The 26,954-nt window shown below is 39.7% G+C and overlaps 1 protein-coding gene across 1 annotated transcript in view; it reads left to right on the top strand.

Annotated features, from left to right (window-relative positions):
- The window catches only part of F13A1 (coagulation factor XIII A chain), a 328,117-nt gene that overhangs the window by 118,166 nt on the left and 182,997 nt on the right, over positions 1 to 26,954 (top strand). Inside the window, exon 7 of the mRNA XM_053714703.1 lies at positions 6,536 to 6,710. Coding sequence (XP_053570678.1) covers positions 6,536 to 6,710 — 175 coding nt within the window. The remainder of the gene's footprint in view (positions 1 to 6,535; positions 6,711 to 26,954) is intronic.

The following is a 26,954-nucleotide window of genomic DNA, read 5'->3' as shown; positions in this document are numbered from 1 at the left end:
TTAAGCCTGCTAAATTCTTGATCCAAGTATTGTGTTAGGCTGAATCTTTACAGTATCGTCTCCCCAATCAATATCTTCAAATGAAGCAATTAGTCCAACCTACTGTAGTCAGAACCCTGCAAATCAAATTTGTTTGAAGGTGCCAAACTGCCAGAGATACATCACAGATAATTCCAGGACATTTGGATTTCCTAGATATAGACTGGGTGTATGCACAAATACCTATTTGTAACAGATGTTTTCACAGGTTTTTTTCAAGAACTCTGCCAGCAGATTTTGTAATTTAGATTGAGGAATATCTATTTTTAAATACTTAGAGCATATTCACCTATGTGAAGAACATTGGAATATGAAATATTTCCTATAAATACATAGTTAAACACTTTATTAAAAATTAATATTACATAAATATGATTTTTCATGTTTTCAGTTACTTGACTGCAAGAGGCTCCAATGCACTTATATTTATTTATATATATATATATATATATATATATATATATATATATATATATATATATATATATATATATATATATATATATATATATATATATAGTGGCGGCTCGTGGGTTATTCAAATGGGGGTTCACGGACCAGTTATGTAAAATAGTTATATACACACTGTATATTCAATATATATATATATATATATATATATATATATATATATCACAAAATGTATCACACCAAAAATGTATTAAATACCTATGTGGTAAAATATCAGCCTAGTTTTTTTTCACAATTCCCACTTAAAAGGCTTCCTTCCTGCACTGCAGCAGTTAAATACAGCAGCAGTCAGGGGTAAACTAAATAATAATAATATAAAGTTAAATATAGCTCAGTGGGGATAAAATAAAAAAGTTAAAATATGCAGGTTTACTGCCTATCTGTTTTTTTTTAATTTTAAATAACTTTTATTTTTTTTAAAAAACTCTCTGCAAATTGCAATCTGCTAATTTAGCTAAAATACTTTTTACTAGTATACAGCAGCCGTGACAGCCATCAACGGTCGACAGCCAATCAGGCACTAAATGTTGGATTTTAGTCATACAGGCTTGTCTATTCAAGCCTTAACCTAATATATGGAAGTGAGAGCCTAGGGAAGCTTAGAAATTGGTAAACACTTTGACTAAATTTATTGGAACTTGCAGCTCTGTGACTTCAATGCTTCTGTGAGCTAATCATTAACTCAAGTTCAGTCAGTGAATTGTATGTTCTGTTAGCATTGGAAATAAAATTAGTTGTATATATTTGTTGTTCCCGTAATCCAAATCCAATATTCAGCCGAAACAAATGCCCACATGAACAAAATTCAGCTGAAATGAACATTGGGAAAAATCTAAAATTAATCTTTCAGAAGAAACTATTCTGGCAAACAGTACCATAGCTAAGTATAATATACACACTTCAGTTTCTCTGTGGAGTACAAAAAGGCATGATTAAAAAAAAGCAAATGCAGGTAAAATGCATAAATATAATTTGTATAATTTTGTACTTTTCGCTCCATTTATCATACGCTGTCCTCATTTAACACTGTACAAGTAGTGCTTGTGCAATGTCGTCCCCTGCCAAGCTGCCGCTAGAGGGTTTGTCAATCATCCTGATCAGGATGGTTTTAATCCACTTTAAATGGACTTGAAACCCAATTTTTTTTCTTTCATGTTTTAGAAAGAGCATGCAATTTTAAACAACTTTCCAATTTACTTCTATTATCTCATTTGCTTCATTCTCGTGATATCTTTTGTTGATACTGATTGGTGGCTGCACATAAATGTCTTGTTTGATTGGCTCACCCATGTGCATTGCTATTTCTTAAACAAAGAATATATGAAGAATGAAGCAAAATAAATAATAGAAGTACATTGAAATGTTGTTTAAAATTGTAATCTTTATCTGAAAAATAAAAGAACATTTTTGGGTTTAATGTCCCTTTAAGGTGACGGACATGTTAAGCAGCAATGGTATTAAAACCGCTGCGACTTAACTATTGTTTTCGGCAAGCCTGAAATGCCAGAGCCCTGAAGCTGCTTTAACAGCTTGATAAATTGGACTATTTAAGTTTTTTTCATTTTGAGTTTAAAATCCTATAACTCAAAAACCTCAATGTTTTGTTTATATTGAACTTAAAGGGACATTATACACTAGATTTTTCTTTGCATAAATGTTTTGTAGATGATCTATTTATATAGCCCATACAGGTTTTTGTTTTTTTTAAATGTATAGTTTTGCTTATTTTTAAATAGCTTTGCTCTGATTTTCAGACTCCTAACCAAGTCCCAAAGTTTTAGGAGAATACCGAGGTATACCTACTAGAGCTTGCTCCTGTTTGTGTAAAGAGTCTTTTCATATGCAGAGGAAGGGGGAGGGGCGAGTGTCTGTTATTTCCCACTCAAAGTGGGTGTTCTAGCTACATTTTTTTTTTTTATGTTTTTATTGAGGTTACAGGTTATACAATAACATCAAGGTTATATCACATACAGATCCAATAATAGCTATCTAATACAGGCCACGTCTATATTAAAATTGTAACATATATTAAAAATAAGACCTTGATTAGAAAATTGACATAAAATCTCAGCAAGATATAACAACATTTTATAACCTTTGTAAATATTTGTCATAGAATATGAAAAAACAATCCTCTTATGCATACATTTTTCAACTATGATCATATTTCCCCTTTAACTTTTAATACAATCGTTCATAAACCACTACCCTCTTATAATATGCTAGGGTCATCTAAGGGCCTCCAAAATATTGCCTTTGTCGTGAGAGGGATTTAAGGGGGATATAGAAAATATGAAATAGGGTTGCTACAGGATGTATTTTCCTTTGCTTAACTAATAAGCTGATGGGAGTATGGGGGGAAAGCACAAGTTCTGTTAAGAAGACGGTATGTTTTGAGTGATGGGAGAGTTAAAGGGTGTTACCCACTGGTAGGACTATGGAGTACCACATAACTTTCAATTTATGCTCCCTAACTACTTTAAGACTAGAGGTATATAATATTATGTAGCATAGGTGTAAAAGACCATATAAACCTTGTCATGGTTGCCTCTGCCTCCCTAACAATAAAACATGATAAGACTTGCTTTGGCTCAGACCAACCTAGAAACATGTCTGATTTATCATACAGTAGACCCATCGTCTGGACATGGGCCCTATGCCCAGCGACGGGTATATGCTATAAAGAAACACATTCTTATGATCAGGCGGGAGGATAGTGCAGTAAGCTCATTGGTCTTAACAATTAGGTATATGAATAAGTGTACATGGTATGTATGGAACACATCTATTTAAAGAGCAAAACTGAATATTTGTTGCCCATCATCAACTTATTAAGGGAAATATTAAGTGTTGTTAACAGTTGTCACAAAAACCTGCGGCATGTCAAGTAGGCTAAACTATAGGTACGAAGAAATGTTATCTCGCTTTTCTTGAAACGTATTGTCCTTTATGGTTACAATATCAGCTAATGTAGTAGTATACTACATCCACAACTATTGAGTATGGAATTCACCATAATACCATATACGTAATAATCAGTTTGCTCTCCAAAGCATAAACAAAGCTTTCTCCCTAAAATATAAGATTGTAGTTATGTGTGAGCTCCTTTCTAGTGAATCGGGTTGAAATCTATATTGAATATTAAAATAATAATGTACTACTAACCCACTGAGCATAACCATCAATACATAAAAATATATAAAATTCTCATGAAGAGTTGGATAAATTAAACTACATAACTATAGTGGAACTTTTCCTAACTTGATATTCACAAGCACGCAGATCAGAGAAAAATATATAATAACATACCAAGCATTTATCTCCTGTTAAACTACACAATCAGCTTAGATTTATAAAACAAGTCAACATAACTGTGCCGTTAGTGCTAACAGGCGGAACAAGTAAAAGTCCTTGGCGCGTCCATATTTATATTTATAAATAAAGGCTATATTGAACATTAATGGGAACATTCAACACGGCATAAACATAACTCTCCAAGTCACTAGCCGAAGTGAGCAGCGTCTCTCACGTGCTGCGGATCCCTCACATCAGACTCAAATATAGTTACCCAATGCCGGTCTGGTAACGTTGTAGAACTTGGGTATAAGCACACTGATCTAAGGTCCCATCAAAATTCCCTGCCGCTATTATCTTAAGGGCATCTACATCATTTTTATATGTTGTCGCTGTAGCGGTTAGGGACCCAGAGAAAGTAATACCCTTAATAGGCCTCTCGTTGTCTCCTTCCCATTGAGCCGGCTTCACTCTGCTGTTTTGAGAAGATATGTCAGGAGGTTCCGTGGCGTCTGACGGGGTAAGCTCTAGCCTGTAGTTATGTCTGGGCTGCCCTAGTAGATACATTTTTAGTGCCGTAGGGATCCTTGCTACCTCGTTGCACTCCATGGAGACCCAATTGTCATCGTCGTTCTGTTCCAGTGTAATAGTAACATCAGGCTGTGGCCCGGGCCATCTTGGATTGTATGTCGTATGCCCATATTCTCAGACCACTGTATAAGTGAGTCGCGTAGTCCAGATAAGTGTTCTCTTACCAAGGTACACAATCTGTCTTCAAGTGTTCCCATTGTCGTTAGAAAAGGATGTAGGAAGCAGGTCCCATCAATGAAGTTAGCTTCTTCCATGTCATTTGCTACTGCCTGTTTAGCAATTTAGGTAGCTACCCAGATAAGAATAAAGTATACAATTAATTCTCAGACCTTCCAAGACTGTGGCCTGTACCCTTAGTTAGGGGATCTTATGAAAAGTCTGAAATATGCTCACTATAGGGGTCAAAACCCCTCAAAAACTATATTATATCCAGGAGCTTCTGTAATGTGCTTCTACTCGCTTTGGCAGTTAACTCCGCCCCCCCCCAGCTACATTTTTAACAGAGCTAAGCTGGGAGATTCTAAGTAAGTATTTAAATTGTTTTATACTGGATTTTTATATCAGTATCTGTAAATATTATTCTTTATCTAGTGTCTATTACATGCAGTTATATGAAAATTGGTGTATACTGTCCCTTTAAAGGGACATTAAACTGCTGGGCATGAGTACAACAGAATGGCTACTACCACTCTTCTATGCCACTCTCTTATTTTTAACCTTTGCAAGGGCGAGCTAGTGAAGCTCAGTCTCTTTATTCTGCCATCTTGGAGCTTAGGTGTTCTCGCACTCTGTGAGCAGTGCACATTCACAGACCAGTGACATTGCTGTCTTTTTGACAAGCTGATCACACACATCACGATGCAATGGACTATACAGAGTGGTAACTGTTCATTTTTTGCAGTGGATGTATTGCTCTAAATTATTTATTTCATTTCTTATATTTGTTATGTAACTTCTAATTGAGTAAAAGAAACTGCCAAACTGTAAAGCTAACACTCTCTAATGTGAGAGCTAAACTTAAGTGTAAGGTACAGCTTTCAAAAAGCTTGCAGCATCACTGATCTGGAAACAGGGTTCAAGAATATGGGGCCATTTTACCAAAGTGCGAGCGGACATGATACGATGTAGCGTATCATGTCTGCCACACATCGATAAATGCCGACAGCATACGCTGTCAGCATTTATCATTGCACAAGCAGTTCTAGTGAACTGCTTGTGCAATGCTGCCCCCTGCAGATTTGCGCTAGCAGGGGGTGTCAATCAGCCCAATCGTATAGAATCTGGCGGATTGAAGCCCACAGCCTCAGAGGCAGCGGACAAGTTATGGAGCAGTGGTCTGAAGGCTCACGCATAAACAGGGGCATCAAGCTACATTCGGAGCTTGATCATTCGGCCCCTTAGTGTGCTCCAAGATGGCAGTGTTCAACATCAACAGGTGGATCGCTACCAACTGACACCTAAAATAATGGCTTTGAAGAGAGCTACAGGAAAAGGAGGAAAAATGAATATCATGGTGACTAGTATTATGCTTCTGTAGATGAACTGAGCAGTTTAATGTCCCTTTAATTTATAATCTCTCCTTCAGTAAATGGAGGGATCTTCTGAATGTTACTATACTATTAAGAATGGATCACACTTAATATGTGCACCAAACTGTGTATCTTTCCAGACCACTAGTCAACCACTAACAATCATGATAATAGTAATTATCCTGCACCCCCTTTGGCATAATATGCCATAATAGCTATTTTGTTAGCAATATATTTATGTCATATAATAAGAGGCTTTCTAAAGATTACAACTGATATTTTACCTTAGTACATTAGGATTTATCTATTACTCTCTATGCTTAAGTCAATGATTTTTTTATTTTCCAGTAGATACTCGAGTTTTGCTAATTTTGTGTGACACTGTATATTTAATGGGTAGAATTTTATTTTTGTTTATGATTATAACTACTAGGGGTTTGTGTTTGCGAGTGTTTGTATTGGGTGAAGAGTGCTGAGTAAAAGGTGAATGACTCACATAGACAAATTTAGATCCATAGCCAAATGGTTTCTGGTTATGCCTTTGTTTAAATATGTAACTGTGTATTTGCCATGAATACTTTGTACTTATCATTGCTTCTTTTCACACGTAGATAAATGCCAAGGATGATGATGGCGTTCTTGCTGGAAACTGGAACAATGATTACACTTACGGAGTTTCTCCTTCAGCCTGGACTGGAAGTGTGGACATCTTAATAGAATACCATAGCTCTGGATTACCAGTAAGATATGGACAATGCTGGGTCTTCGCTGGAGTCTTTACTACATGTAAGCCTTAAAAAAAATATCACATTTTTGTTGCTATAGGAAAGCTGGAAGTACACCATCAAGCAACAATTTAATATATAGAATTGCCCACGGTTTTCCACTCACAGTTCATTTTAAATAAATGCACAACTAAGCATTTTCTTGCATGAAGGCTTCACCATCAGTGCTTGGAGCATGCACAAATATTAGCTGGTCATGTTTCCCTGTCTATAATTACTGGACTGCATGCATGAGAAAAGGTATCATAGTTTTGCAAACAGAAGCTAATACAAGTTCCTTCATTTTAGCTTAGCCTAAACATGCACTTTATTAATGGAACACCACAAGTAAAATAATGTGAGTGATGATAAAATTGAGGCTTTTTGCATCCTCGTATAATGTTTTCTATATGTATATATATATATTATAACACACATGTATGTATATATATATATATATTATAACACACGTATATATATATATATATATATATATTATAACACACATGTATGTATATATATATATATATATATATATATATATATATATATATAATAACATACGTATATATATATATATATATATATATATATATACTGTATATATACAGTATATACATAAACCTTTGAACCACATCCCTTTCATTCACTGCTTAAACTTAATTCTAAACCTATATTTACATTTAACATACACACTCATATATATATATGTGTGTGTGTGTGTGTGTGTGTGTAAATTACTTTATTGTTAACATATTATACATGTGTTTTGTTTTGATTGTATTTTAGCTTTGTTTCACGTCTTTTTTAGCATTATTATGTGCTGCATTCAAGCATAAATTACCATATGTAATATGAGCGAAAGTGCAGGGTGGACTAAGGAACATTGTGAAAGAGAAAAATACCTCCCCTCCTCAGACAGAATTATACAATTTGGGTATCAGTCCAAAAGGCACATTTTTCTAGATTCATAGAAATTCTCTAGGTTTTTAAGAGACCTTATTGTAAATACAAGATCATATCTGAAATTCATAAAAACCCAAAACTTTAACAACACTTCTATTTACTTCTATTATCACATTTGTTTCATTCTCTTGGTATCCTTTGTTGAAAGAGCAGCAATGAAACACTGGGAGCTAGCTGAACACATTGGGCAATGAGCAAGTCAAGGACAAGAGGCATATATTTGCAGCCAACAATCAGCAGCGAACTATTTGTAGACGTATTACTGCTCCTGAGTCTACTTAGATATGCTTTTCAACAAAGGTCACCAAAAATGTGAAGAAAACTTGATAATAGAAGCAAATTTGAAAGTTGTTTATAATTGTATGTCCTATCTGAATCACTAAAACTGAATACATTATCAGTGTTTCATGTCCCTTTAAGGCTCACTTTTGACATTCATCTTTTCTAATGTATTGTGGACATTCTTCCTTTAACATCTTTAGTTGTGTTTTGTGCCCTAATGCCTGATATCTAACACATCACATGTCAACTGCTAGCAATTTAGAAAGACAGTAATTACAACCCAAACACTTAGAAAACATCACTGTTAATCGGGTTTATGTAAATGTTTGTAGTAGTGAAATACTTGCAAGTCTGTTTTATTGGGGTAAAGTAGTCTTCTTTGATAGTGTGAGAGGTGCTCAGAAAACTTGCAAAGGCTTACGAGATGCTGATGGTTGACGTTCCAATGTGTTCTAGAGCTGTGTGGTCAAGGTTTTTTTTTTTTTTACCTAAACCTCATTCAAGCATACATACTTCCTAAAGACTCTATTGCCCTTGTGAGGTATCTTCATGATAAGTCTCACACTTTCAAAGCTGACAAAGTTGTTTTTTGTGTGCATATGTTAGTGTGGATTGTTTAATAGAAGATGTTTTTTCCATTATAATGTGTTTAATTAGTAATGTTTTGAAGGCGTTGTTTTTCTGGTATCTTTATGAATGGAGCTTGTCCTTTATGGTGAAAAGTTAATAGTTTTGTAAAACAAGGTTGTAAACAAAAGTGTTTTTCCTCTAAACTCTATAGTAAAAAGAAGAGGCTATCCACATATAAATAAGGGCCTTTCTGTATAGTTACAAAACTTTGATCTGCACATAGGGTATCCCATGAGCCTCTATACAAATAAATGAACATTTATTTACATCAGGTGATCACTATTACCACGTTGCACCTGTCTATTAAAACTTATTTAGAAGGAGGGGCTTAAGTCCTTTATAACAAGGGTCTTGGGGATCTCTAGACCTTTTTGATGGCCTGTTATAAGGGTATATATACAGTATGTGCCTTAAAACTCATGTATGTTTTTATTTTATTTTTTAAATGTGTTCAAACTTTAACCCCAAAGGCACACACCATTTGAAAGAGCAGGTGATTATCTTTCAGTAGTGGGTTTTTAGGCCTTAAGGGAACAGAGATCAATGGGCTTGAATACTAACCCCCTGATCCAGCTCCATTAAGCCCTATGCTCTTTCTCAGCACTTTCTGAGTTTCTTGGGCTTCATGAGGTCACCAAACACATGCATGGTGATGTTACACTGCTTAGTACATAGAGCCTACACTTAAGGAGGTAATGCTCTTTACTTCACTCATTTATTAATTTATTTGCACATATTAAAGTGCTTACCTTATGTTGTACTATCCATATAAAATAAAGACTCTTATTGGTGCTACATAAAAAGCAGAAAACACACATTATCCCCCACATAACCTTAGTTCAGTGGTTTTCAAAGTGAGAGGTGGCCTCCCTAGGGGGGTACTGTGATGAGAGTGGAAGTGTGATGTCGCCAGAAGGGGGCGTGGCCTATAGCCATTATAGTCTATGTCGCAGTTACTAAGTCTGATGTGTTGTGCAGTCTGTATACTTCTATGCTGTGGAGTCATTTGTGCGCAGCCTGTATGAACTAGCTGAATTCTGTGAGTTTGGTGTTGCTAAAGAAGAGCAAATCAGAGACAGAATAGTTATAGGAATTGCAGATGCTGAGGTCTCACTGAAGCTACATTTGGAGGCTGAATTGTCATTAGATGGGGCTAATAGGATAGCCTGCCAGAGTGAACTGGTGAAAAAGCAAAGTACTGATATGAGGTCTGTGAGTATTGTGGATGAAGTGCAGCAGTTCAGGAGAGCTGCAGGTGAAAGGCACAGTGTGAGTGGTAGACCATGGGCAACAGATAGGCCCAGAGGCAGATGGGTGCAGCAGGCTCGCTGCATGCAGTGTAACCATACCCATGACCAGAATGTCATATGCCCCACTAAAGCTAAAAGATGTAGAAAGTGTAACTGGATGGGCAAATTTGAAGTGGTGTGTAAAACTGAGTCCATTAAGGAGATACAGGTGGATAGTGACCAGGAGGCTCAAGAAGTGTCCTTTTTAAGGTCTGTAAAATCCTTGCTATTGAACAGATGAAAAGTCCTTCTGATCTACACGAGCTGAGACAAATATTGGGCCTTGTGAATTATGTGGGCAGGTTCCTACCAGATTTATCCACAGTACTCCACCCTATCACCAAGTTGTTGAAGAAAGATGTTGCCTGGGTCTGGGAACCTCCACAGGAAGAAGCTTTTATACAAGTCAAGTCTCTTCTGGGGTCTGCCCCAGTGTTTGGTTTCTACGACCCTTCTAAAAAGACCGTGGTTAGTGCTGATGTGAGCAGTTGTGGGCTAGGGGCCACCCTCCTGCAGCTGAATAAAAACAAACTACAGTTCATTGCCTACTGTTCACATACACTGACAGCTGCAGAATCAAAATACGCCCAAATTGAGAAAGAGTGCCTGGCTGCAGTTTGGACTTGTGAGCGCTTCCAGTGTTACCTAGTGGGTTTAGCGAAATTTATTCTTGAAACTGACCATAAACCAATAGTCCCTCTAATCAATTCCTATGATATTGACAAGACACCCCTAAGATGCCAGAGACTTCTGACGAGGCTGCTCAGGTTCAATGTTCAGGCAGTCCATGTGCCGGGAAAACAACTGGTAGTGGCACTTTCCAGGCTCCCGCTGGCTGTTGCTGAAGGATCTTCAACGGAATCAGATGTGAAAGTGTACGTGGATTCAGTTCTGGCATCTAAATCCATCTCGTCAAGGAAGCTAGAGCAAATAAGAAAGGAGACATGTTTAGATACAGATCTTCAAGAAGTTATTAAATACATAAAGAAAGATTGGCCCGAGAGCCGGGCAGCCTGGATGTCTTTGAGCTCTTACCAGTTAGAGAGGTCACAGCTCACAGAGCTGGATAGTTTATTGCTGTTCCAAGACCGCATTGTTATTCCTGTTAGCATGCTACAGAAGATGTTAAGCAGGATTCACGATGGCCACTGGGGCATTACAATGTGCAGAGAAAGGGCAGCTATGGCGGTATGGTGGCCTGGGATCAGTATCGACATTGCAAGTCATGTGTCAAAATGTGCCTTTTGCTGGCCTACTCAGAGAAGAGAGCCCTTAATTTCTACCCCGCTGCCTGCAGGCCCATGGCAGAAGATAGCTGCAGATTTGTGCAGACTTTATGGAAAGAAGCACCAGGTTGTGATCGACTACTATTTTAGGTATTTGGAGATTGCACCCCTGAATGAGACCACAAGTCTGGCCGTTATCACTCGTCTTAAAAGCTTGTTTGCCCGGTGGGGCATACAGATGGAGCTAGTGAGTGATAACGGAATGCAGTTTGTTTCTATGGAGTTCTGTTCTTTCAGCAGTGAATATGATTTCATCCATTCTACGCCAAGTCTGCATAACCCGCAGGCCAAAAGAATGGCTGAAAGTGCAACTCAAACAACCAAGTTTATTTTGAAGCAATCTGAGCCGTACCTAGCTCTATTGGCCTATAGGGAGAATCCCATCCAAGCCACAGGTTTTAGCCCGGCACCGTTGATGCTAGGATGTCAGATCCACACTACTCTACCCTCTGTGGGTGTCTTTCAGCCAGCCCCCTCTGTTCCTCGGGACGAGGTCCTTAGGAGGGATGAAGAGGCGAATAGGGGCTCTCTACAACTCTCCCTCCTTCTACCCCTCACACCAAACTTCACAGAAGAATCAAGTCATTAGATCAGCCCGCTAGCTCTCTCGAACCTCTCCTCTCTTCCATCCCCTCCTTTTCCTGCCCTGATGAATCTATCTGCCACTACTACTCCACCCTTACATCGGTCCTTGACAATCTGGCCCTACATACCATAAATTGGAAATCATAAACTCATTCTTAGCCCTGGCATACTCCTCTGACATGGTACCTATGCAGATGTTCCCGTACTGCTTAGCGACACTGGAGGAAATCTCAGAGTTCAGCTGACTTTCTTCACTATAAGTTAATATTGAACTCTTACTATGCTGCCTTAATCTATATAAACAACATTACTTCTCTACTCTTATCTCTATTCTTTCTTTAACCCAAAACATCTGTTCTCCACATTCAATACTCTTCTCTGCCCACCCCCACCTCCCACTACAACTTCTCTCTCAGCTCAAGATTTTGCCAGCTACTTCAACAACAAAATTGACTCCATCAGAAATGAAATCAGCTCGCAACATACAACTGGTCTCCCACCCCCCCTAAAGCTCACAATCATCCAAAACCCACATAGCCAAAAATTAGCTATTTTGCCCTGTTACAGAGGAAGAAGTTTCTGCCCTTATTGTAATGCTCGTGGGATACTCCACTATCAGACTGAACTCGGCCAGTAGTCTTCTTATCCCGGCGTCGTGCAGAGCAGAGAAAGTTTGTAAGATGAGGTAAGTGGCACTCACCACTGGCAGGATGGTCTTTGGCAGCAACAGGCAGGGAATCAGAGAAAGGCGGGGTTTGGCAAACATAAAGCAGTCCAAAGGTAAACCACTAGAATGGTCAGGCAGGCAGGGTTTGGCAATGGTAAAGCAGTCCAAGTGTAAACCACTAGAATGGTCAGGCAGGCAGGGTTTGGCAACTGTAAAGCAGTCCAAGGGTTAACCACTAGAATGGTCAAGCAGGCAGGGTTTGGCAACAGAGAGGCAACCTAGCACAATAGGGGTTAAACAAGAAGAGAGGTCAGACAGGCAGAGTTCAGCAGCTGTATATCAATCTAGCAATTCAGGGGTCAACAGGCAGAGTAGTCAGACAAGCAGAGTTCAGCAGCGGTATATCAATCCAGAAATTTAGGGGGTAACAGGCAGAGTAGTCAGACAAGCACAGTTCAGCAGCGGTATATCAGTCCAGCAATTTAGGGGTTAACAGGCAGAGTAGTCAGGCAAGCAGAGATCAGCAATAATAAGGCAATCAGAGTACAAATGCTCTATCACACCCAGGAGCACACAAAGTAACACCTATACTTGGGCAGTGATAGATCGATTGGAAAAGACTTACATAGGCACAGGATTCATGCCATAGGCATCCAGACCAGCATCAGAGAGAGAGAGAGAGGAGCGTGCAGCGATGACATCAGTGCCACACGCATCCGGACCCTACACAGCCCCTGGCAATGAACATGGAAGGAGACGCCGCACCCCTAGCAATGGCTAGAGTGGCGCGGCTTGACATAGCCCCCTTTCAAGGGTTCCCTCCAGGGACCCAGAGTCAGCCTCAAAGGATGAGCAGCATAGAATTTGGAGACCAAAGATGGAGCATGCACATCATGTGTAGGAACCCAGGAACGATCTGCCACAGAGTAACCCTTCCAATGTATCAGATACTGCAGTTGTCTGCTCCTGTATCTGGAATCCAGGATCTTAGCTACCTCATATTGAGGATCACCACGGACCAGGAGTGGAGGAGGAGGTTGGAGCCGGGTATATCTATTCCTGATATAAGGCTTGAGTAGTGAGATGTGGAAGACTGGGTGTGTGCACAGGGTTTTGGGCAAGGCCACTTTGTAGGCAACAGGAGACAGTCTTTTCAGGACTTTGTAAGGACCAATAAACCTAGGCCCCAATTTTTGACAGGGTTGATGTAGATGAATATGTCGAGTAGAGACCCAAACACATTCACCTACTGAGATGGCACATACAGAAGCTCTATGATGATCAGCAAACTTTTTATATCTAGAGACAGCTGAACGTAGCTGAGAGCGAATACGTTGTCGGTCTGCATCAGGAACCCCAGTGGACTGAACAGAAAGTGGGAAGACACAAGGTTGATACCCTGCTGCGGCTTGAAATGGAGAATATCAAAGAGAAGACTGCAAATGAGTGTTTCTTGCCAGCTCAGCTAGGGGTAACAACTCAGACCAGTTGGTATGGCGAGCGTTGACAAAGGCTCTAAGATAGGCTTCAAGATCCTGGTTTACTCTCTGTTAGTCCATTGGTCTGAGGATGGTAGCCAGAGGACAAGTAAACAGTGGTTCCAATCAACTTACAAAAGGCTCTCTAAAAAGGTAGAGATGAACTGTGGACCTCTGTCGGAAACAATATTCACAGGAATGCCATAAAGTCGTACCACATGCAAGAGAAAAAGAGAGACGATAATTCTTGGGCCGAAGGCAGTTTTGTCAGGGGTACAAAATGAACCAGTCTGGAAAAGTGATCCACCACAACCCAGATAACTTTATGGTGGTCAGAAGGAGGAAGGTCCACAATGAAATCCATTGTTATATGTGTCCATGTTGTTTGGGAAAGGACAATGGTTGGAGCAAGCCGGGAGGCAAGGATCTGGGAGTTTTGTTGGCCGCAACAAGTTGTGCAGGCTTTCACATAATCCTGTGCATCAGACTTCATAGTAAGCCACCATAAGTGTTGGGAAATACGCTTAAAAGTCCTAGCTAAACCAGGATGTCCTGAGAGTTTACTATCATGAGCCCAGGACAGTACAGGAGTATGTAGGTTCAGAGGTAGAAAAAAGATATTTGAAGCCACGGGAGCTTCAGAAGGTTTACTAGGTTTTGCACATTGCAGTCTTTGAAGAAGGGTGGTATTCAGTTGAGCTACCACACAGGAGGGAGGTATGAAGTGTTCAATAGGAGCTTCAGAGAAAACAAGAATGTCATCCAGATAGATGATGACAGTGCGGTTGAGGAGGTCATGGAAGACATCGTTGACAAATACCTGGAAGACTGCAGGGGCGTTACGCAGCCCAAAAGGCATTACGAGGTATTCACAATGTCCTGATCTTGTGTTGAAGGCAGTCTTCCATTCGTGGCCTGGAAAGATACGAATCAGGTTGTATGCCCCATGTAAATCCAGCTTGGTGAAGAAGCGAGTGTCCTGGAGTGAGTCATACAGTTCGGTGATCAATGGAATGGGATAGTGATTCTTAATAGTTATGTTAAAAAAGAAGCCTGCCCCAGCAGGAGAGGAAGAAGGGTGAATGAAACCTTTCGCTAGGTTCTCTTGGATGTACTCCTCCATCGATTTGGTTTCAGCTTTGGAGAGTGGATAAGTCCTCCCTTTAGGAAGTGGGGCTCCGGGAAAGAGGTCGATTTTGCAATCATAAGGACGGTGGGGTGGCAGCAGGTCGGCTGCTTTTTTCTCAAACACATCTGCAAAGTCTGCATATACTGAGGGACGGTTTGGAGGAGTCTGTATACTGGCTATGGGAATACAGAGCAGAGGTGTGACTTTAGCAAGGAAGGAGTGGAAACATGAGGTACCTCAGGAGGTCAGTTGTCCTTCAGCTCAGTCAAACTGTGGATTGTGTATCCGAAGCCAAGGGAGACCAAGGATTACAGGCTGTGCTGGGGAATGAATGACCTCGAACTGTAGCTGTTCGGTATGAAGGACTCCCACAGTCAGGGAAAGGGGTGCTGACTCAAAATGGATCAACCCTGAACCAAGGGGGGTGCCATCCAGGGTAGTTATTTTGAGACAATGTCTTTTCTGCAAAAGAGGCAAACCAGCTTGAATCATGAAACAGTGATCCAGGAAGTTTCCAGCTGCCCCTGAATCAATGAAGGCTTGAGTGTGGACAGTATTCTGAAGGAAGGTAAGGGTAACAGGTACCAGGATCCAAGAGAAGTGAGGGGATTTAGTACAGATCATGCTTAGATGTACCCCTGTGTTATCCCTAAGCATTGGCTTTTCCTGGCCGCATGTCACAGTCCCTTATCTGGTGGGTGTTAGATCCACAATAAAAGAATAGTCTCAATATCCTTCTTCTCTGTCTTTCAGACTCTGAAGGTCTGAAGGAGGAGAGATCCATGGGTTCCTCTACTGAGGTAACTGGAGCTGCTGAAGGGGTAGAGGATACTGCCGGAACCGGACAAACAGGAGGACCGGAGGGAAGGACCCTCCTAGTTCTGTCTCTCTTGGCTTGTCTCTCCTGAAAGCGAGAGTCCAGACTGATACAAAGCATTATAAAGTCATCCAAAGAAGAAGGAACATCACAATAAGTGAGTTCGTATTTGATGCATTCATGCAGACCTCTCCTAAAGGCTGCCTTGAGAGCACTGCCATCCCAAGTAGTTTCAAGTGCCAAGGTGCGAAACTTGATGGCGAATTGTGCCACAGTTCTGTTACCCTGGCAGAGGTCCAGGAGAGAAAATTCTGCAGCAGAGGCATGGCTAGAAGTCCCAAAGACAGAAGATAATACAGAATTGAAAGCTTCAGCATCATGTAGGATTGGAGTGTTCTGTTCCAAAAGGGGAGAGACCCAGGCTAGGGCCTTGTTTTTCAGTAAGGAAATGATAAAGGTGACCCTTGACTGGTGAGACTGAAAGGTGTAAGGATCATTGCGGAAGTGCAGCCTGCATTGGTTAAGGAAACCCCTGCAATCAGTAGTACCTTCATACTTGTCAGGCAATGGTATCCGGGGTATACTTCCAGAAGCAGAGGAAGAAGTCACAGTACCAGGAGTAGGGACTGGTGGTGAAACAACAGGAGCGTTATTCTTTGCTGTAACTAGTAAAGAGAGTTGAGCGGTTATAGCCTCTAGCTTGGAATCCAGATTCTGTAACTGTGTGGTATGGATTCCCAACATCTGTCCCTGAAGAAACTGCTTGTGCCACCTCATCTGGCTCCATGGCCCAAGTATAATGTAATGCTCGTGGGATACTCCACTATCAGACCGAACTCGGGCAGTAGTCTTCTCATCCCGGCATATAGCCGGAATGATAGGGAATATCCCAGAGCAGATAAAGTTTGTAAGATGAGGTAAGCGGCACTCACCACTGGCAGGATGGTCTTCGGCGGCAACAGGCAGTGAAGCAGAGAAAGAGAGGCAGAGTTTGGCAAATGTAAAGCAGTCCAAAAGTAAACCACTAGATTGGTCAGGCAGGCATGGTTTAGCAACGGTAAAGCAGTCCAAGGGTAGATCACTAGGATGGTCAGACAGCCAGGGTTTGGCAAAGGTAAAGCAGTCCAATGGTAAACCACTAGAATGGTCAGGCAGGCAGGGTTTGGCAACAGAGAGGCAATTCAGGACAATAGGGGTTAAACAAGCAGAGAGGTCAGAAAGGCAGAGTTCAGCAGTTGTATATCAATCCAGCTATTCGGGGTCAACAGGCAGAGTAGTCAGACAAGCAGAGTTCAGCAGCGGTATATCAATCCATCAATTTAGGGGTTAACAGGCAGAGTAGTCAAACAAGAAGAGTTCAGCAACAGTATATCAATCCAGCAATTTATTGGTTAACAGGCAGAGTAGTCAGAGAAGCAGAGTTCAGCAGCGGTATATCAATCCAGCAATTTAGGGGTTAACAGGTAGAGTAGTCAGGCAAGCAGAGTTCAGCAACAATAAGGCAATCAGAGTACAAAAGATCTATCATACCCAGGAGCACACAAAGTAAAACCTATACTTGGGCAGTGATAGATCGATTTGAAAAGACTTACATAGGCGCAGGATTCGCGCCACAGGCATCCGGATCGGCATCAGAGAGAGAGAGAGGAGTGTACGGCGATGACGTCAGTGCCACATGCATCCTGACCCGACACAGCCCCTGGCAACGAGCAGGGAAGGAGACGCTGCGCCATTAGCAACGGCTAGAGCGGCGCGGTGTGACACTTACACTATCCTCTCACCTCACCACCTGTCCTCTCAACCTCACCCCCACACAGCTACTTCCCTCCCTCTCTTCTACCTTTACCCCTATACTCACACACATCTTCAATCTCTCCTTCAGCACTGGTATATTTCCCTCATCTCTTAAACATGCACTGGTCACAATTATCCTCAAAAAACCTTCTCTTGATCCAACCTCCCCATCCAACTACTGCCCTATTTCCCTACTCCCTCTTGCCTCAAAGCTTTTGAAAAGCTATTTTATCCCATTTCCTTACATTAAACTCATTCCTTGACCCACTGCAATCTGTATTTTGCCCCCTACACTCCACAGAGACAGCAATTGTTAAGGTTGCCAACAACCTACTTACAGCAAAATCCAAAGGCCACTTCTCTCTACTTATCCTCCATAATCTGTCTGCAGCCTTTGATACTGTTGACCACCCTCTTTTGCTCCAAATCCTCCATTCCTTTGGCATCTGCAACACAGCTCTCTCGTGGTTCTCTTCTTATATGTCTAACTGTACCTTTAGTGTATCCTTCTCTGGGGCATCCTCTGCCCCGTTAACTCTTTTTGCTGGGGTACCACAAGGCTCTGTCCTTGGTCCCCTACTCTTATCAATCTACACTTCCTAATTAGGTTCCTTAATAAAGTCCCACAGGTTTCATTATCATTTGTATGCCAATGACCTCCAAATCTACCTCTCTGCACCAGAACTATCTCTTTCCTTGCTAACCCGTGTGACTAACTGTCTCTCTCATATCTCATCTTGGATGTCCTCTCACTACCTCAAGCTAAATCTCTCCAAAACTGAGCTCCTTATTTTCTCCCCTTCTTCTAAAATCTCCACCCACCCATTTCTCTATAACTGTTGATAACTCCATCATTACCCCAACCTCACATGCCCGATGTCTTGGGGTCATACTTGACTCAGACCTATCTTTCACTCCTCACATTCAGTCCTTGGCTAAAGCCTGCTGCTTCCACCTTAAAAACATCTCTAAAATTAGACATTTCCTTACACAAGACACAACTAAGATTTTAATCCACTCTCTCATCCTTTCCCGCCTCGACTACTGCAACTCTATCCTCTCTGGTCTCCCTAGCTGCTGCCTAGTTCCTTTACAATCCATAATGAACGCCTCTGCCAGGCTCATCTTCCTTACACGTCACTCTTCATCTGCTGCACCCTTCACTAGCTTCCTCTCGCTTCCAGGATTAAACACAACATTTTCACTCTGACACACAAAGCCCTCAACTGCACTGCTCCCCCCCCTACATTTAAAACCTTGTCTCCAAATAATCTCCCTCCTGTCCCTTTCAGTCTGCTCATGATCTCCTATTCTCCTCCTCTTTTGTTACCTCCTCACATTGCAGTTTACAAGATTTTTCCAGACTGGCTCCCATCTTATGGAACTCTCTGCCTCACTCCACAAGACTCTCCCATAGTTTTGAAAGCTTTAAGCGCTCCCTGAAGACTCTACTATTCAGGGATGCATACAACCTACACTAACCTTCCGATCTCCACTGCTATCCCCTTAAACCCCATAGCATGTAAGCCTATGAGCCCAGCTGTTTCTAGTTCACATTCATAAGAGCCAACTACAACAGTGCAACTCTTGGCAGGGCCCTGTACTCACTCAGCCCCTGTAAATGTTATTTTGTATACCACCTATGTTTATATCGCTGCAAAATCTGTTGGCGCTCTACAAATACCTGATAATAATAATAACAATAGGGGCTACCAATTCTTCTATGAGAGAAACACTCTCACCTAGATTACGAGTTTTGCATTCGTGTTTTAACGCTGAAAAAAATGGTAATTTCAGCATTAAAACAGCAATGCAGCCATTACGAGTCTTGTCGGTATAGCTGTACCGCAAGCAATTTAGCCTGTAACGCAACGTCAGTTCCGCACTCAAACAAATGACATTTTTGCTTTGGATTTCCATAGCAATGCCATTACAAGTTTTGCGGTGAGGCTAAAAAGCTTGAGTTACACCCTATACCGACACGATCCGTTTCTCAATCTGAAAGCAGTAGTTATGAGTTTTACGCAACAAAACTGTTACACAAAACTCATAACTAAAGTGTTACAAAGTAAACTAACACCCATAAACTACCTATTAACCCCCAAACCTAGGCCCTCCCACATCGTAAAAACTATAATAAATTTATTAACCCCTAATCTGCCACTCCCGACATCGCATCCACTAATAAAATTTATTAACCAATATTCCTCCACTCCCCGACATCGCTGCCACTATAATAACGTTATTAACCTCTATTCCCCCGCACCCCATCATTGCCCACACTATAATAAAGATATTTACACCTATTCCGCCGCTCCCTGACATCGTCCCCACTAAATAAAGATGAAGATAGAAGATGCCGCCTGGATGAAGATAGAAGACGCCGCCTGGATGGATGAAGACCTCACTGCCTGGATGAAGACTTTTCGCCGCCTGGATGTCTGGACTTCAGAAACTGTACTTGGATCGTCGGGGGTTAGTGTTAGGTTTTTTAAGCTTTTTTTGGGTGGGTTTTTTTTTTTGGATTAGGGTTAGGCTTTTCATAAAAGAGTTAAATGCCCTTCAGGGCAAGAAAAAGAGCTGATTGCCCTTTAAAGGGTAATGCCCATACAAATGCCCTTTTCAGGGCAATGGGTAGCTTAGGTTTTTGTTAGAGTTAGGTTTTTTATTTTGGGGGGTTGGTTGGGTGGTGGGTTTTACTGTTGGGGGGTCTTTGTATTTTTTTACAGGTAAAATAGCTGATTTCTTTAGGGCAATGCCATACAAAAGGCCCTTTTAAGGTAGGCTAGGGGTGTTTTTTATTTTGGGGGGGTTATTTTTATAGGGCTATTAGATTAGGAGTAATTGTTTTTATTTTGATAATTCTGTTTGTTCTTTTTCATAATTTAGTATTTATTTATTTTTTGTAATTTAGTGTTTTTTTTATTTTTTGTAATTTAGTATTTTTAATTTTTTGTAACTGTAGATTTAATTTTTTTTAGTAGTGTTAGCTTTTTTTAATGAGTAATTTAATTTATTTATTTGATAGTTATTTTAATTTTAGTATAATAGTAATGTTAGTTTAATTTATAGTTTAAACTTAGGTTTTTTTTAATTTCCCAGATAAGTTTTTATTTCTTTTAAGATAGGAATCTTGTAATTTTAATTTAAAGTTAGGGGTTGTTAGGTTTAGGGGTTAATAGTTTAATTTAGTTTTTTGCAATGTGGGGGGCTGGCGGTTTAGGGGTTAATATTTTTATTTAGTGACAGTGATGTGGGAGGCCAGAGGTTTAGGGGTTAATAACTTTATTTAGTGGCAGCAATGTCGGGGAGCAGCAGAATAGGGGGATAATATCTTTATTATAGTGTGGGCGATATTGGGGTGTGAGGAATAGGGGTTAATAACTTTATTATAGTGGCAGAGATATCGGGAGCATCAGATTCGGGGTTAATATATTTATTTAGGTGGCAGGAATGTTGGGGCGGCAGATTAGGGGTTAGTAAGTTTATGTAGGTGTCAGTGATGTCAGGGGCAGCAGATAATGGGTGTTTAGCTGTGGGGTTTATGTTAAGGTGTTAGTTTTTTTTCCCCATAGACATCAATGGGGTTGCATTACAGAGCTTTTCATTCCGCAATCTCAGGTGTTAGTTCTTTTGATGTCTATGGGGAAAGCGTGCACAAGCACGTCAAAGCAGCAATTGAATTTTGTATGTTATGGAGTTCATCGCAACCGAATCACACGCACAAGGCGGCTTTTCCAAAACTCGTAATGGCAGCGCTATGGAGGGTGAAATAACGCAACTTGTAATCTAGGTGTCTGTGAGGCCCTTGAAGGAGCTGAATGTGGGCCAAAATGTCAGAGCTAAACTGGATGATGAGAAGAAATGGAAGACACCTGCTACCGTAATAGGATGCTCTCCAGAACTGAAGAAGCAACAGTCACACGTCAAAAAAGAAGTAATCTTCAGCCAGTACCTGAGAGTTTGGGACTGGATGCCTCAGAGCCACAGCCGGTGGGATCCCCTGTTTTAAGAGGAGTGACTTCCCCTCAGCAAGACCACAGCCGGGATATTTCTGTGCTTCCAGCAGACATTCAATCACTTTCTTCTGTATCAGAGGATAGTTCATGTAGATGATGTCAAGTTTAAGAGTGGTGAAACGTCCAGTCCGCTACCGGGATTAGCACTGTATTTAGAGCAGTGACCAGAAGAATGGGCAGAATAATCCCATGGTCACTGTGGACTAGGGTAGTCTACACCAATGTCCAAGACAAGATTGTATTTCTTGTTGTGCATATATATTCTCTTATAACTTGTTATTTGTTGTACACTAAAAAAAAAAAATGCTTCTTGTATATCTTATTTGTTGTACTCTAAAAAAAATGTATGCTTTATCCTTTGAAAAAGGGGAATATGTGATGAGAGTGAGAGTGTGACGTGGCCGGATGGGGGCGTGGCCTATAGCCGTTATAGTCTATGTTGCAGTTACTAAGTCTGATGTGTTGTGCAGTCTGTATACTTCTATGCTCTGCTATAAAATAGCGTTGTACCTTCTATCCAGTGTCCTGCATCTCAAGTACTAAAGCATATAAGGGGAGGCATAGGAGCAGTGACACTTGCACTATCCTATGGAAATCACAAGCAACAGCTGCACAACATAGGACATTTTTTGAGAGACCGGTAATGACACTTGCCATGTCGTAACACTGAGGTCCTAATTGATTAAAGACTGAGTTGCATTTGTTACCTTGATTAGTAACTTGTGTTTAACTCAGGAGTAAAAAAAGTGCAAAAAAAATGTGAGCAGAATCAACTCTTGAGAGCTGTGTGAACCCTGAATCAGATGTAAATTCACAAAATTAAAACAAAATATAAATATTTAAAACATTTATTTAAAGGGAAAGAAATAAAAAAAAGTAACATCTATTATAAGGGGTGCAATGTCTTGTTAAATTGACACTAAACCCAAAAAATGTATTTAATGATTCAGGTAGAGAACACAATTTTAAACCACTTTCCAATTTACTTTTATTTTCTAATTTGCTTCATTCTTTAGATATTATTTGCTGAAGAAATAGCAATGCACATGGGTGAGCCAATCATACGAGGCATCTATGTGCAGTCACCAATCAGCAGCCACTAAGCCTATCTAGATATGCTTTTTAGTAAAGGATATCAAGAGAATGAAGCAACATAGATAATAGAGGTAAATTAGAAAATTGTTTAAAATTGCATGCTCTTTCTAAATCATGAAAGAAAAAAATTGGGTTTCATGTCCCTTTAATTTCTTCGGAGGGGAGGCTCACAGCCAGAGACTTTGAAAACCCCTGTAGTTATTTTTAATGCTTTGTAATAATCCACTAGTTTATTATTTGTACATGATTAAAATATACCCCACACGCTGTCCATTCTTATAAAATCTTAGGATAGACAGCTCTGCTATATAATAATATGAAAATATTAACTCAACATCGGAAAACATCCATAACTGTTTTATTGCTCAGTAATGCTTCACTGATTCATGAATAGTTTGCACTTGCTTATAATTTCTACCACATGGTGCCTGTATTGCTGATATAAATGAAGCAGAGATGTTCTTTCTATTGCTCTGCTTTTGTCAATAAGCTGTGATGCCGTGTAGACTAATCAACAACTTGAGCAAAAAATGGTTATGTCTTGTTTACATGAAAAGTATTTTAATATAAACAGTTATTTGTACTGGAAACATTATATTTGCATGACTCACAAATAAGAGCAGAATAGAGAGAACAAAAGTGCAACATCACTTGACAGACACACAAAACAAACATGTGACTAACTGTTTCTTAATGCTTCTGTAAGATAACTGGTAGATATGTGAAATAAGAAATGGCTCAGTATTACCTCTTGATTTTCTATTTCTATCCATGAGTAGCTAATAACATAAGAACTTGAATCTGAGCTGGTTCATCTACTCATACAGTTGTTTGGGGGGGGGGGGGGGGAATTCACAGTAGGATAAAGTAAAAAAAAAAAAAGGCAAATTAAGGGGGGTAGATATAATTGAAATTTTAAATTGTGTTTCTGTACCTACCTTTTAAATATGTGGTTAAACATTTATGGAAAGATAAACATTGGACTGTTGGGAGCTCTGACTACTGGAAATATTTAAAATATTTATAAATATCTTTCCCACATTTCATCATCTTAGGGAAATTACTGACCAAACATGGTTGTTATAAAAAATGACCCTCCAATGCTTAACATTGCTGTCTGGAAAAGTCTCCAAATAATCCTTTGGATGCCAAAAAGGGCTGCAAGACAATGGTATTCAAGATGATTATTATAATCCTAGCACTATCCCTACCACAGGGGGGTAGTTATCAAGCCGTCTACTTTTCTGCCTTCGCCGGCCCAATACGCCTGCCTAAGCTCGCCTACCTTCGCCGCCGCGGACCTTGAATACGTTCGCCTAAGTTATCAAAAAAAGCTGTCAAAAAGCCGCGGGGCGATGAGCAGCGGACTGTGAGAGTTATCACTCATCCGATCTCGCTGCCCTTCGGCTTTTTCCCAGCTTTATTGCTAGCCTGTCACTAAGCACTCACACTAAACTACACTGTTCTATCCCTATACCGGCGCCCCCGGAGCCCCCCTCAACTAAATAAAGTTACTACCCCTAAACCGCCGCTCCTAGACCCTGCCGCAACTCTTATAAATGTATTAACCCCTAAACCGCCGCTCCTAGACCCTGCCGCAACTCTTATAAATGTATTAACCCCTAAACCGCCGCTCCCGGACACCGCTGCCACCTACATTATACCTAGTAACCCCTATCCTGCCCCCCCTACACCGTCGCCCTCTATAATAAAGTTATTAACCCCTCTCCTGCTGATCCCACACCTCTCCGCAACTAAATAAATAGTTTAACCCTAAACCGCCGCTCCCTGAACCCGCCGCAACCTATATTAAACCTATTAACCCCTATCCTGCCCCCCCTACACCGTCGCCACCTATAATAAATTTATTAACCCCTATCCTGCCCCCCACTACGCCGCCGCCACTGTAATAAAATGATTAACCTCTAAACCTAAGTCTAACCCTAACGCCCCCCTAACTTAAATATTAATTAAATAAATCTAAATAATATTTTTATTATTAACTAAATTAATCCTATTTAAAACTAAATACTTACCTATAAAATAAACCCTAATATAGCTACAATATAAATAATAATTATATTCTAGCTATCTTAGGATTTATTTTTATTTTACAGGTACCTTTCAATTTATTTTAACTAGGTACAATAGCTATTAAATAGTTATTAACTATTTAATAGCTTACCTAGCTAAAATAAACTGAAATTTACCTGTAAAATAAATCCTAACCTAAGTTACAATTACACCTAAACTATACTTTAATAAATTATTCCTATTTAAAACTAAATACTTACCTGTAAAATAAACCCTAATATAGCTACAATATAAATAATAATTATATTGTAGCTATCTTAGTATTTATATTTATTTTACAGGTAACTTTGTATTTATTTTAGCTAGTTTGAATAGTTATTAAATAGTTATTAACTATTTAATAACTACCTAGAAAAAAGAAATACAAAATTACCTGTAAAATAAATCCTAACCTAAGTTACAATTAAACCTAATACTACACTATCATTAAATTAATTAAATAAACTACCTACAAATAACTACAATTAAATACAATTACATAAACTAACTAAAGTACAAAAAATAAAAAAAGCTAATTTACAAAAAATAAAAAAATAAGTTACAAACATTTTAAAAATATTACAACAATTTTAAGCTACTTACACCTAATCTAAGCCCCCTAATAAAATAACAAACCCCTCAAAATAAAAAAATGCCCTACCCTATTCTAAATTAAATAAAGTTCAAAGCTCTTTTACCTTACCAGCCCTTAAAAGGGCCATTTGTGGGGGCATGCCCCCAAAAGTTCAGCTCTTTTGCCTGTAAAAGAAAAATACAACCCCCCCCAACATTAAAACCCACCACCCACATACCCCTAATCTAACCCAAACCCCCCTTACAAAAACCTAACACTAATCCCCTGAAGATCATCCTACCTTGTCTTCACTCAGCCGAGCAGCGATGGAACCGAAGTGGACATCCGGAGCGGAAGAAGTTAATCCTCCAAGCGGCGCTGAAGAAATCTTCCATCCGATGAAGTCATCAGCCAATCAGAGTTTTCCTACCTTAATTCCGATTGGCTGATAGAATCCTATCAGCCAATCGGAATTGAGGGGACGCCATCTTGGATGACGTCCCTTAAAAAACCCTTAATTCGTCGTAGTCCGTCAGTGAAGAAGGAGGTTCCGCGTCGGCGGGAGGAAGATTCAAGACCCAGCTTGGAATATGACATCGCCCGGATAGAAGACCTCTTCAGCGCCTCTTGGAAGATGACATCGGCCGGATCAAAGACTTCTTCAGCGCCGCCTGGATGATGACTTCATCGGATGGAAGATTTCTTCAGCGCCGCTTGGAGGATTAACTTCTTCCGCTCCGGATGTCCACTTCGGTTCCATTGCTGCTCGGCTGAGTGAAGACAAGGTAGGATGATCTTCAGGGGATTAGCGTTAGGTTTTTGTAAGGGGGTTTGGGTTAGATTAGGGGTATGTGGGTGGTGGGTTTTAATGTTGGGGGGGGTTGTATTTTTCTTTTACAGGCAAAAGAGCTGAACTTTTGGGGGCATGCCCCCACAAATGGCCCTTTTAAGGGCTGGTAAGGTAAAAGAGCTTTGAACTTTATTTAATTTAGAATAGGGTAGGGCATTTTTTTATTTTGGGGGGTTTGTTATTTTATTAGGGGGCTTAGATTAGGTGTAAGTAGCTTAAAATTGTTGTAATATTTTTAAAATGTTTGTAACTTATTTTTTTATTTTTTGTAACTTAGCTTTTTTTATTTTTTGTACTTTAGTTAGTTTATGTAATTGTATTTAATTGTAGTTATTTGTAGGTAGTTTATTTAATTAATTTAATGATAATGTAGTATTAGGTTTAATTGTAACTTAGGTTAGGATTTATTTTACAGGTTATTTTGTATTTCTTTTAGCTAGGTAGTTATTAAATAGTTAATAACTATTTAATAACTATTCTAACTAGCTAAAATAAATACAAAGTTACCTGTAAAATAAATATAAATCCTAAAATAGCTAGAATATAATTATTTTTTATATTGTAGCTATATTAGGGTTTATTTTAAATGTAAGTATTTAGTTTTAAATAGGATTAATTTAGTTAATAATAAAAATATTATTTAGATTGATTTAATTAATATTTAAGTTAGGGGGGCGTTAGGGTTAGACTTAGGTTTAGGGGTTAATAATTTTATTACAGTGGCGGCGGCGT

The sequence above is a fragment of the Bombina bombina genome, chromosome 5, assembly GCF_027579735.1.
Source record: "Bombina bombina isolate aBomBom1 chromosome 5, aBomBom1.pri, whole genome shotgun sequence".
NCBI lineage: Eukaryota > Metazoa > Chordata > Amphibia > Anura > Bombinatoridae > Bombina > Bombina bombina.
The sequence above is the reverse complement of the archived record's forward strand: the minus strand, read 5'-3'. Positions and strand labels throughout refer to the sequence as shown.